Genomic DNA, 13,088 nt, shown 5'->3' with positions numbered 1-13,088 from the left:
TTAAGTGGCCATGACTGGAGCCAAACAAGAGATGTCTTAGGGGGGTTTAATGTGGGTCTCTCGTGTGTGTTCGCACGTGGCAAGCGTTTGTCCATTCACTCTGCCAAAACAGTACAAAGTTAGTCATTCACCCATTTAGATAACTTACCAGGTCTTGTGTCTTGAAGTCGCCTAGGCTAGCTAGTGCTAGTCAACTTTTCTCACCAATTAGTTTCAGCTGGCTGGTGTGCAACCGTGGTAAAGTTGGTTTGGCATTGGATAGCCTATCTCTGTGGCTAGTTATGGATCTTAAATAAATTAACACAATGTAAATGTTACACATCTTTTAGTTCACATTAAATGCTATTAATATTTATATATGCATTTCTACAATGCATAGTTGGTTTGAGGTTTATAAGTCATTGAAATTTGGAGCTATCAACTTTTTAATATATTGTCCAATATTGTGTAATTTACTGATGGTCCCCAACTACCCCCATGGGGATATCGAATGTCAAACCAAATTGACCATGGACATTAAGATCGGGCCGTGTGCAGCTGCACTCCAAATTGATACTTACTTGGGTGCTGCCGGCTGTGTGCAGGATTGAAATAAACCCAACCCAAGAAAAACTGTTACATTACCCTTCATTCTGTGACATGCCATTTTTTCCTATCATCTTGCACATCTGTTTTGGACGAGGCCGACTTCATGACCAAAACGTTCCTATTTACACGTTGTAGTCCATTTTTACACTAGAATAAATGTTTCTGACTCATAGATACTACATAGGCCATTCTCAAAACGAGAAGTTGCTTTTTTAGGGGCATTCGCTCTTTAAAACCTCTTGGTGTTAGGGGGCAGTATTTTCATTTTTGGGGAAAAAATTTTCCCGTTTTAAATGGGATATTTTGTCAGGAAAAGATGCTAGAATATGCATATAATTGACAGCTTTGGATAGAAAACACTAACGTTTCCAAAACTGTAAAGATATTGTGTGTGACTATAACAAAACTGATGTTGCAGGCAAAAGAAAAATCCAATCTGGAAGTGCCCCAGGTTTTGAAAGCGCTGCGTTCCAATGACTCCCTATTCAGCTGTGATTGTACCATCAACGAGCTTACGCTTTCTACGTATTCCCCAAGGTGTCTACAGCATTGTGATGTAGTTTTACGCATTTCTGTTGAAGAATAGCCGCAGGCGGCCACATTGCGTAAGTGGTCACATGGTGGCTCCGAGAGAGATTCTCGCGTAAAATACAGAGGTAGCCATTACTCCAATCGGTCCTAGTGAAAAACGAATTGTCCCGACGGATATATTATCGAAAAACACATTGAAGATGGATTCTAAACAACATTTGCCATGTTTCTGTCGATAGATATTATGGAGCTAATTTGGAATATTTTTCGGCGTTGTGGTGACCGCAATTTCCGGGCGATTAACTTTGGCTGTCTACCTGGGAGTCTCGTGAGTGAAAACATCCGAAGTTCAAAAAAAGGAAAACGATTTAATTTGATTGCTTTTTCTGATTTCCGTGACAAGGTTGCCTGCTGCTAGCAAGGCATAATGCTATGCTAGGCTATGATAAACTTACACAAATGCTTGTCTAGCGTTGGCTGTAAAGCATATTTAGAAAATCTGAGATGACAGGGTGATTAACAAAAGGCTAAGCTGTGTTCCAATATATTTCACTTGTGATTTTCATGAATAGGAAGATTTTCTAGGAAGATTTATGTCCGTTGCATTATGCTAATTAGTGTCAGATGATGGCAACGGTCCCGTTCACGGGATGTGGTGTCACTACAGGTTAAAGAACATGGCACTCCTTGATTTCCCCTTGCTCGATTATCATTAGATTTACACTATTGGAAAACAAGTGTGATCAGGCAGGCGAGAGAGACAAAGCAACCACTTCAATATGCTGTTACTATCTTAGAGGTATAAGTGAGATTATAAACTGGGTGGTTCGAGCCCTGAATGCTGATTGGCTGACAGCCGTGGTATATCAGACAGTATTCCATAGGTATAACAAAACAATTATTTGTACTGCTCTAATTACATTGGTAACCTGTTGATAATAGCAATAAGGCACCTCTGGGGTTTGTGGTATATGACCAATATACCACAGCTAAGGGCTGTATCCAGGCACTCCGTTTTGCCCTTAGCCGTGGTATATTGACCATATTGCTTAATTCTATCCTCCTTACTGTTCATATTTGTGCAGCGTGGCCTGTAGCAGGGTTAGAGAATACACCAGTCCAGAGGCAAAGCTGAGTTGTTCTCCAGGTGGTCCTCTCATCTTCATCCCAGTCCTCTCCACTGGGTTACCATTCAGATCAAACTTCTCTTGGGCCTGCTTGCTGATCAACTCAGCCTACAGAGAGGGAGGAACACACACATTAGGCACACTCACACACAGTAAGAACCTTAAATACTCACACACATTCCTCGTAAAATTCTGAGCTTGTAATACTAATCAACTGGAACACACAGACACACACAATACCTTGCAAATGAGTCTTGGTATGAGCAAGAGCACCAGAATACAGTCGTGGTCTCCTCCATGACGCAGGAAGGAGTCGGGCATGAAGGAGGTGAGGAGAGACACTTGTCGGTTGGCCTGGCCCACCTCCATCTTTCTCAGCTCCATCTCGATGGCCTGGGGAGACACACGTGAATAGGATAAACATGTTATTTGTTGTTGTAATGGTAGAATCGCACACATCCTGCGATAATAGGCCTTTAAACTACTACATTCACTGATAAATATTTGATGTAAAAATAAAAAAACAGTGATCTGGTGGTCCCTGTAAAGGAACCACTGCACTAAAATGTATGTGTGTGGCACACTTTCTTACCTTGGCGTAGGCCTTGGTCTCAGCAAACTTGATCTTGAAGTCAAACAGCTCAGCAGGAGGCTGTTGGACCTGCTCTGCATTGGCATTCTGAGCAATGGTCAGCTCCCTGTTGCTATCCTACACACACAATTCATATACAAATAACCAAAATAAACCAGTCAGCTAACAAGACCTTTGCCATTTTGCCTAAAGGCTGATGTATTCAGGATGTCAGTAAAACCCTGACTGAGGCAAAGAAGTTCACAGAATCGTTTTTTTAAACTATTAACAACAATAGTGTTAAGTGTCCTTCTCCCGATTGCATGTTGTATGACACTACACCGAAACAATGAATTCAAACTTTATACCTGTAGGCTGGTGGTGAGCTCGCGATACTTGTTGATGGTCTGCTGATAGTCAGCCACCGTCTCCTGAGCGGCCTCCACCCTCTTCTGGGCCTCTCTCACCCTGGCCCCGTTCAGGTCCAGCTGCTCCCTCAGCTCCATCTCCGTCTCCCTGCTGTTCTCCTGCAGCTCGTCATTCATCTCGTTGATCGCTTCCTGGAATGGGTCAGAGGTGGAAGAGGTGTCTTATGTGGTGGTGTGGAGAGTATTGAGTGGACAGGGTTCAAACACAAAGGGGTGTATCTCGGTCTCTAAAACAGTGTCCTTACCAATATAGTGTGTGCACATCAGGGGCATAGCGTTGACAGAGTTGGTTATTCAAAACATACCAACAGAGTTGGTATGGGTGTGTGAACTCAAATCACTGACTACTCAAACCATACAAAGTAACAGGGTTGACATTGATATTAAGGTAACAGGGTTGACATTGATATTAAGGTAACAGGGTTGACAGGAGTATTGATTTGAACTCACCAGGTCTGTGACAGTCTCTCTGAGCTCTCGGACTTTCTCCTCCAGGTCCAGATTCCTCTCAGTCAGAGTCTCCACCATCTCCTCTGCCCCGAGAGCAGCATCAACCTAGGACACAAATACGTATGATGCAAAGCTCTTAAAAGCAACCTAGGCATATACAAAAATAAATTATACACATACAGATGAGAGCAATCCGAAGTGACACTAGCATAGAAAAACTTCCTATGTTGTTCATGGAGATCATTAGGTAACCTCAACCTGCTTCATCACCTCAAGTAGTATACAGTGCATTCGGGAAAGTATTCAGCCCCGTTGACCTTTTCCATATTTATGTTACAGCTTTATCCTAAAAAAAAAAAAAAAACTCAATCTACACACAATAGGTGAAAATAGGTTTAGAAATTTTGGCAAATATATTAAAAATTTAAAAACCTTAAGTATTCAGACCCTTTGCTATGAGACTAGAAATGTAGCTCAGGTGTATCCTGTTTCCAATGATCATCCTTGAAATGTTTCTACAACTTGATTGGTCAACTCAATTGATTGGGTAGATTCATTGGACATGATTTGGAAAGGCACACACCTGTCTATATAAGATCCCACTGTTGACAGTGCATGTCAGACCAAAACCAAGCCATGAGGTCAAAGGAATTGTCCATAGAGCTCCGAGACAGGATTATCTCGAGGCACAGATCTGTGGAAGGGTACCAAAATTGTTTTGCAGCATTGAAAGTCCAAGAACACAGTGGCCGCCAACATTCTTAAATGGAAGATGTTTGAAAACACCAAACTCTTCATAGAGCTGAGCAATCAGGGGGAGAAGGGCCTTTGTCAGGGAGGTGACCAAGAACCCGATGGTCACTCTGAGACAGAGTTCTAGAATTCCTCAGTGGAGAAGGACAACCATCTCTGCAGCACTTCGCAAATCAGGCCTTTATGGTAGAGTGGCCAGACAGAATCCACTGCTCAGTACATGACAGCCCGGTTGGAGTTTGCCAAACAAGATTGAACTATTTGGCCTGAATTACCAAGCTTCATGTCTGGAGGAAACCTGGACCATCTGTACGGTGAAGCAGCATCATGTTGCGGCAAGGACTGGGAGACTAGTCAGGATCGAGGGACAGATGAAATCCTGAACGCTCTGGAGCAGGTTCTCAGACTGGGGCAAAGGTTCACCTTCCAACAGGACAACAACCCTAAGCACACAGCCAAGACAACGCAGGAGTGTCTTCGGGCCAATTCTCTGAATGTCCTTGAGTGGCCCAGCCAGAGCCCGGACTTGAACCCTATCAAAACATCACTGGAGAGACCTGAAAATAGCTGTGCAGCGACACTCCCCATCCAACCTGACAGAGCTTCTTTTTATTTATCTTTATTTAACTAGGCAAGTCAGTTAAGAACAAATTCTTATTTTCAATGACAGCCTAGGAACAGTGGGTTAACTGCCTGTTCAGGGGCAGAACGACAGATTCGTACCTTGTCAGCTCAGGGATTTGAACTTGCAACCTTCCGGTTACTAGTCCAACGCTCTAACCACTAGGCTACCCTGACACTTGAGAGGACCTGCAGAGAAGAATGGGAGAAACTTGTAGTGTCATACCCGAGAAGACTTAAGACTGAGTACTGAGTAAAGGACACTTATTTAAATGTGATATCAGTACATTTTTTATACATTTTCTAAAATATCTAAAAACCTGTTTTTGCTTTGTCATTATGGGGTACTGTGTGTAGATTGAGGGAAAAAACGATTTAATAAATTTTAAGGCTGTAGCATAACAAAATGGGGAGAAGGTATAGGGGTCTGAATACTTTCCGAATGCACACACACACACACACTCAAAAGTTTGGGTCACTTAGAAATTCCCTTGTTTTTGAAAGAATAGCACATTTGTTGTCCATTAAAATAACATATAATTGATCAGAAATATAGTGTGGACATTGTTAATGTTGTAAATGACTATTGTAGCTGGAAACGGCAGATTTTTTATGGAATATCGTAAAGAGGCCCATTACCGGCAACCATCACTCCTGTGTTCGAATGGCACGTTGTGTTAGCTAATCAAAGTTTATAATTTTAAAAGGCTAATTGATCATTAGAAAACCCTTTTGCAATTATGTTAGCACAGCTGAAAACTGTTCTGATTAAAGAAGCAATAAAACTGGCCTTCTTTAGACTAGTTAAGTATCTGGAGCATCAGCATTTGTGGGCTCGATTACAGGCTCAAAATGGCCAGAAACAAAGACCTTTCTTATGAAACTCGTCAGTATATTCTTGTTCTGAGAAATGAAGGCTATTCCATGCGAGAAATGGCAAAGAAACTGAAGATCTCGTACAACGCTGTGTACTACTCCCTTCACAGAACAGCGCAAACGGTCTCTAACCAGAATAGAGTGGGAGGCCCCGGTGCACAACTGAGCAAGAGAACAAGTGCATTAGTGTCTAGTTTGAGAAACAGACACCTCACAAGTCCTCAACTGGCAGCTTCATTAAATAGAACCCCAAAAAACAGCTCTGGATCTTCCATTCCTGTGGCGGTCCTCATGAAAGCCAGTTTCATCATAGTGCTTGATGGTTTTTGCACTGCACTTGAAGAATCTTTCAAAGTTCTTGACATTTTCCGGATCGACTGATCTTCCTGTCTTAAAGTAATGATAAACTGTCCTTTCTCGTTGCTTACTTCAGCTGTTCCTGCCATAATATGGACTTGGTCTTTTACCAAATGGGGTTCTCTTTTGTATACCACCTCTACCTTGTCACAACACAACTGATTGGCTCATTAGCATTAAGGAAAGAAATTCCACAAATTAACCGCTTACAAGGCACACCTGTTAATTGAAATGTATTCCAGGAGACTACCTCATGAAGCTGGTTGAGAGAATGCCAAGAGTGTGCAAAGCCGTCATCAAGGCAAACGGTGGCTACTTTGAAGAATCTCAAATATAAAATACATTTTGATTTGTTTATTCCTTTTTTGGTTAAGACATGATTCCATGTGTTATTTCGTAGTTTTGATGCCTTGACTATTATTCTACAATGTAGACAATGGTAAAAAGAAAAGAAAAACCCTGGACTGAGAAGGTGTCCAAATGTTTGACTGGTACTAAAATATAAATAAACTGGCTGACTAACCTGCTCCTTCAGTTCATCAATGGTGGCCTCAGCCTGCTTCATCTCCTCCTGTAGCTTCTCCTTCTGGGTCCTCAGAGTCTCCAGCTCTCCATTCTTCTTCTCCATCTGCTTCTGGAGCTTCACATGCTCCTGCTTCTCAGAGGAAGACAGGTCACGCATCCTGGGAGGAGAGATAGTTATGTTAAAGCTCAAACCAAAGGAAAAAATTATGGGTTGGTTTTCTGGACACACATTAAATTGAATCCTGGAGTAAAACGCATGTTCAAGGGAGATGGGTGTTTGTTTTTTAAACACACTCACCTGACCAGAGCCTCTTTCAGTCTGCTGTTCTGCTCCTCCAGTTGCTTGACATGGTAACTGGAGGCAGCTCCATCAGAACCTGGTGAAGAAATGCAGATAGGTTATGTCTCAACTTGCCAAGCAATACTGGATAAATCCTCTTAAAGAATAGCTACTTTGTTTGTTTGTCTAAGGAAGTCTCAAGGTTTTGCTCACCTGAGGTAAAGTATCTCATGATAAGCTGTAGACCACACTATGTATTGTTCGTAGCTGTCTACATACCACCACAGACCAATGCTGGCACTAAAACCGCACTCAATGAACTGTATACCACCATAAGCAAAGAGGGAAACGCTCATCCAGAGGCGGCGGTCCTAGTGGCTGGGGATTTTGATGCAGGGAAACTTAAATACATTTTACCTAATTTCTATCAGCATGTTAAATGTGCAACCAGAGGGGGAAAAAATTCAAGACTACCTTTTCTCCACACACAGACAAAGCTCTCCCTGCCCTCCATTTGGCAAATCTAACCATAATTCTATCTTCCTGATTCCTGCTTACAAGCAAAAATTAAAAACAGGAAGCACCAGTGACTTGGTCAATAAAAATGTGGTCAGATGAAGCAGATACTAAACTACTGGACTGTTCCGGGATTCTTCCGATAGCATTGAGGAGTACACCACATCAGTCACTGGCTTTATCAATAAGTGCATCGAGGACGTAATCCCCACAGTGGTTGTACGTACATGCCCCAACCAGAAGCCATGGATTACAGGCAACATTCAAACTGAGCTAAAGGGTAGAGCGGGCCACCCTCAGGTGGTAAGGGTAGGTAACAACGCATCCGCCACGCTGATCCTCAACACGGGGGCCCCTCAGGGGTGCGTGCAAAGTCCCCTCCTATACTCCCTGTTCACTCATGATTGCACGGCTAGGCACGAATCCAACACCATCATTAAGTTTGCTGATTATAACAGTGGTAGGCCTGATCACCGACAACGATGAGACAGCCTATAGGGAGGAAATCAGAGACCTGACTGTGTGATGCAAGGACAACAACCTCTCCCTCAACGTGACCAAGACAAAGGAGATGATTGTGGACTACAGGAAAAGGAGGACCGAGCACTCCCCCATTCTCAACGACGAGGCTGTAGTGGAGCAGGTTGAGAGCTTCAAGTTCCTTGCCATCCACATCACCAACAAAATAACATGGTCCAAGCACACCAAGACAGTTGTGAAGAGGGCACAAAAAAACCTATTCCCCCTCAGGAGACTGAAAAGATTTGGCATGGGTCCTCAAAAGGTTCTACAGCTGCACCATCGAGGGCATCCAGACGGGTTGCATCACTCCCTGGTATGGCAACTGCTCGGTCTCCAACTGCAAGGCACTACAGAGGGTAGTGCGAACGGCCCAGTACATAACTGGACCAAGCTTCCTGCCATCCAGGACCTCTATACCAGGCGGTGTCAGAGGAAGGCCCTAAAAATTGTCAAAAAGACTCCAGCCACCCTAGTTATAGACTGTTCTCTCTGCTACCGCATGGCAAGCGGTACCGGAGTACCAAGTCTAGGTCCAAGAAGCTTCTAAACAGCTTCTACTCCCAAGCCATAAGACTCCTGAACAGCTAAATCGAATGGGTACCTAGACTATTTGCATTGCCTCCCCCCACACTGCTGCTACTCTCTGTTATTATCTATGCAAAGTCACTTTAATAACTCTACCTACTGTACATATTACCTCAATTACCTTGACACCAGTGCCCCAGCACATTGACTCTGTACCGGTACCTCCTGTATATTTCCCCGCCATTGTTATTTACCGCTGCTCTTTAATTATTTGTTATTCTTATCTCTTACTTTTTGGAGGGTATTTTCTTAACTTGGTTAAGGGCTTGTAAGTAAGCATTTCACTGTGTTGTATTCAGTGCATGTGACAAATGATTTAAAAATGACTAAAATAATTTATTTCTTAGGAAAAAAATAAAAATACATTTGAGTAGCTACTCAATAATCCCTGTAGTAAAAAGGGATTGACATTAAGCTCCAGGAAGAACGAAACACCATAAATTTAGCAATTGTTCACACCAACACACTACTAGTGACCTCTGACCTTTCTCCTCAACCTCAAAATCAGAATTGTATTACTTCCAAATTTGGTAACATTAGCCATAAGGTCCATTCAATCCAAACAACTTTATTTTCCCCCTTAAGAGTAGGTCAATATGCTACCAATCAATTAACATTACCACCCTGTAGAGTGAACTCTGACCTTTCTCCTCGACCTCGTGTTTGATGATCTCCAGGTCCATGGTGAGCTCCTCCACCTTCTCCTTCAGTGACTCCACCTCCACCTGCAAGCTCTCCGACCGCTCCTCGGCCATCTCCTTGTCCAGTGTGGCCATCTCGATGGCGTCCGCCGTGTCTGACATCTCCTCCATGTAGCGGTCCTTAGACTCCAGGGCCTCCCGAGCATCCTGAATGACGAGAGTTGACATCAGTAATCTCACTTCACATACAAGACAATTACATCAGTTACCCTATAAGAAAAATAAACATTTCTGCCAAATAGAATATCATGTTTTACTGTTCATTGAAAATGTTTCTTATCTAATAGGGAAAGTGGACAGGTACCCATAAAGAGACATCAACGTGATTTATTCATTTCTATGGTGGGTACTATTACTTGTTACCTTCTTGGCCTCCTTGAGTTGTTTCTGCAGGTCGGCCTGCTGCTCCTGCATCTTGGTCTTCCATTCCTGCAGCTGCTCCAGCTGGATCTTGTACTTCTCCAGCTCCTTCAGCTTGACCTTGTCCTCTGCCCGCTTCATCTTCAGGGTCTCCAGCTTCTCCTCTAGATCCTTCACCTGACCTCGCAGAGACTCCTCCTCCTGGGGGAAGAACAGAATAAAGAAGTGGAAAGAGAGAGGCAAGAGGGAAGTGCACACAGAGAATCACTTCATGTTGATGTGTGGTCAATTGGGAAAGGCATTTTTAACAACGAGAGAGGGGATAGTTGACATCTCAGAGAGTGACTGGAGTCTAAAGCACCCGCATATAAAACCCCCACATAGCTCAAATACATGCTCCCACCACCAAGGACCATCGTTACAGTGACACAGTTCCACTGACATGAAACTAAAGATGGAAACTCTGCCCTCTGTGGGCACATTGGGGAAGTGCAGTAGTAGTGAGGTTGAGGAGAAGCACTCTTCTGAAACACCCTGTGAACTCAGTCAAACAACATGCCCAGGCCAGATCTACGCATGCGTCCAGGTAATGTTACCCTACCTGCTTCGCTACGGAAGGCTCAGCCTGTTTACAATGGCAACATGAATAGAAGTCAACAGATGATATGACAAATGAGGAAACAATGGATTGAGGTGATACCTTGGCCTTAGATTAGTGTTCCCCAACTCTGGTTCTGGAGAGCTTCAGTTAAGGCAGGCTTTTGTTCCAGCCCAGCACTAAAAACATCCATCAACTTATCAAAGTCATAATGACTATTTGACTATGGTGTTTTCTTGCTGTGCTAGAACAAAAGCCTATACACAGTACACACACAGAACCAGAATTGGTGTACACTACCTTAGCTAATGATCTGATTGGCTAGGGTGGGTTGTGGACTGACCTTGCTAGGGGTGGCAGGGGGAGGAGCACTGGGCGTGGTGGGGGTGCCGCTGGGCAGGGGGACAACGGGAGCCCCCAGTGCACCCTTGGAAGACAGGCTGCCCTCACTGACATCCTCCCTGGAAAGAGAGCTGGACAGACCAGAGGCCGGGGTGGCTAAGACTCGGGGGGTCTGGGGAGGGAAAGAGTAGGGGGGCAGGGAGAGATGGAGAAAAGATAGAAAGAGAAGAGAACAGGAAGGAATCGAGAAATAAAAGTAAAACGCATGTAAGAGAAAACAACATCCGTGAGACAGTACCATTACCAGTTAATCCCAGTGATCATAGAGGAAACAGACTGCCACCCAGAACACAGGTACATAGCCTGGTCCTAGATCCATTTGCTGTTATTTGCCCATAAGGAGTTGGCAAGAGAGCAGAAACAGACTGGCACGCAGGCTAACAACAGACAAACAAACCCAGGTGAACTAAGGTCAACCCATGGTAAAGTGAACCGGTCATAGTGAGTCAACACACCTGGCACACAGGTGATAGAACGCCACACCCAGTGTCATATAAGTCTCCCCTTACAGTACTGATCTGGCCTACACTAAAAAAGTATCAACTGTCCTTGAAGGAACTGGCACAGGTTAACTGAACTATATGGAAAAAGGTGAACTCTGGTCGTAGATGGTTGCTAAACTACAGCAGCAAGTTACTGTTTCCCTTTTGTGGGGACTTGGTTGAAAAACAAACTATATACACACTGTAGTCATTCCAGTTATTGTAGGGATTTTGACCTTTGACCAATGACCAGAAGGACCAGAGTTCACCCCTCCAGGATGTGAGTTGGTCTCTCCCTGGGGGAGGGGGTGGTTTGAGGCCTGGAACATACCATGAGGAGGGAGGGGAGGGAGCTGGAGGAGGAGAGGCGATCAGGAGTGTTCAACTGTTGTTGTGTGTGATAAAGTAGACTCTGTTAGGGCTCGAAGAACTGTCTGCTGCTGTGATCTCTCTTCCTGTGGGCATTCTCTACATATCAACCTTACACACTACTACACCCACATTCTATAGTTAGGCTGATGCAGATACACATACACACACTCCATGTAGTGTGTGTGAAATACTGCATGTTAATTATTGGCTACTATCAGATTAGACCTATATGATGTACACTGTAGCAGGAATATCGCAATCTGAACATAATTTATAGACTGTAGATGACCTAATCTGTTACATTCCTACAACATCCATACCTAAGAGCTATAACCCATGTTTCATTTCATGTGATACACAAAATGACAGACAGGTGAACTCTTCCCTCTTAGTACCCCTGTTACCTCACTGAATGCCTCTGCCTGATGTTCAAAGGCTCACCTTGGTACTACGGCGGGTTACGAACTGGAGGAGGGTGGGTAGAGGCGGAGGAGAGGATAGAGGACACATACACAGATAGACATACATAGGCCCAGCAGAGGACGCGAGGGCAGCAATTAGCAGTACGAGAGGAGCAGAAATACACAGGGTTAAGATTAGTCTACACACACAGATATCACTCTACAGGCAGGATTACTACTGTGTGTTACTGGATTAACCACTTAAGTCTTTATGCAAGTATGTACTGACCATAACTACTGTGTTCAAAATCTGAAGACATACTGTAATAGATTAGTGGGTGAAGTTGATTTTTAAAAGTATATCAAATTAGTTCAAATTCAAAACCCAAGTGATGTGCAGGCACAAACACGGCGCATCACAATGCAAGCAAGCATACACTTGTCTCAGAAAGGTTGACCAAAAAATACTATCTAAAAAAATGTGCTTAACAGCCCAAAAATGTGAAATCATGCTCCCAAATGTCTCAAGAAATCAAAGGGGGAAAAATGAGCACACAAAATGTCCATGTAAAACAGTTGAGGTATAAACTGCGAAAGACAAACTACAGAAAATATATTACTGTTGAGCACAAATATAACCCAGAATAGACTAATTCTAAATTTAAAAAAAGTGTTGGAAAAGAAAACGTGACAAGCAAGCACCATGGCAAGGCAGATGAGCACAGTTTAAATATCTATACCTTCTTGGGAATGGGCATCTGTAACGGTATTCGGGGGGGAAAGGAGAGGGAGAGAGAGAAGTAGGGGAAAGGGAGGACAATCACTTGAAAAAGGAGAAATGGGAGGGAGGGGAAGAAGAGAGGGACGGGGTATAAATCAGCACAAGGGCACAAATCATTCTAAAACAACCCATATATTGTCTGTCTTGTTACTGCACCTGTTTGACTGATTTCGGAGTCTCAGGAATGTCTGGGGGGGGGAAAAAAGATTTATCTCAAACTCATTGTAGTTTATAAAGTACTTATAAATACTTTTTTGGTAT

General features: G+C 43.5%; 1 protein-coding gene across 11 annotated transcripts in view; it reads right to left on the bottom strand.

Annotated features, from left to right (window-relative positions):
* Positions 1 to 13,088, bottom strand: part of dctn1a (dynactin 1a) — a 28,266-nt gene that overhangs the window by 9,150 nt on the left and 6,028 nt on the right. For 2 of the 11 annotated variants that reach the window (XM_031832125.1, XM_031832120.1), the window contains exons 4-18: positions 12,984 to 13,015; positions 12,787 to 12,804; positions 12,087 to 12,110; positions 11,605 to 11,658; positions 10,733 to 10,903; positions 10,393 to 10,416; positions 9,795 to 9,992; positions 9,374 to 9,578; positions 7,126 to 7,204; positions 6,826 to 6,985; positions 3,696 to 3,800; positions 3,186 to 3,377; positions 2,839 to 2,955; positions 2,487 to 2,639; positions 2,188 to 2,354 (exon numbers count right to left, since the gene is read on the bottom strand). In XM_031832125.1, the coding sequence (XP_031687985.1) occupies positions 2,188 to 2,354; positions 2,487 to 2,639; positions 2,839 to 2,955; positions 3,186 to 3,377; positions 3,696 to 3,800; positions 6,826 to 6,985; positions 7,126 to 7,204; positions 9,374 to 9,578; positions 9,795 to 9,992; positions 10,393 to 10,416; positions 10,733 to 10,903; positions 11,605 to 11,658; positions 12,087 to 12,110; positions 12,787 to 12,804; positions 12,984 to 13,015 (1,699 nt within the window). Of the gene's footprint in view, positions 1 to 2,187; positions 2,355 to 2,486; positions 2,640 to 2,838; positions 2,956 to 3,185; positions 3,378 to 3,695; positions 3,801 to 6,825; positions 6,986 to 7,125; positions 7,205 to 9,373; positions 9,579 to 9,794; positions 9,993 to 10,392; positions 10,417 to 10,732; positions 13,016 to 13,088 lie in introns of all 11 variants that reach the window. The other 9 variants (XM_031832121.1, XM_031832122.1, XM_031832130.1 and 6 more) reach the window with 9 other exon arrangements.

Source organism: Oncorhynchus kisutch, linkage group LG9 (genome assembly GCF_002021735.2).
Source record: "Oncorhynchus kisutch isolate 150728-3 linkage group LG9, Okis_V2, whole genome shotgun sequence".
NCBI classification, from domain to species: domain Eukaryota; kingdom Metazoa; phylum Chordata; class Actinopteri; order Salmoniformes; family Salmonidae; genus Oncorhynchus; species Oncorhynchus kisutch.
This window is presented reverse-complemented; position numbering and strand designations above follow the sequence as displayed.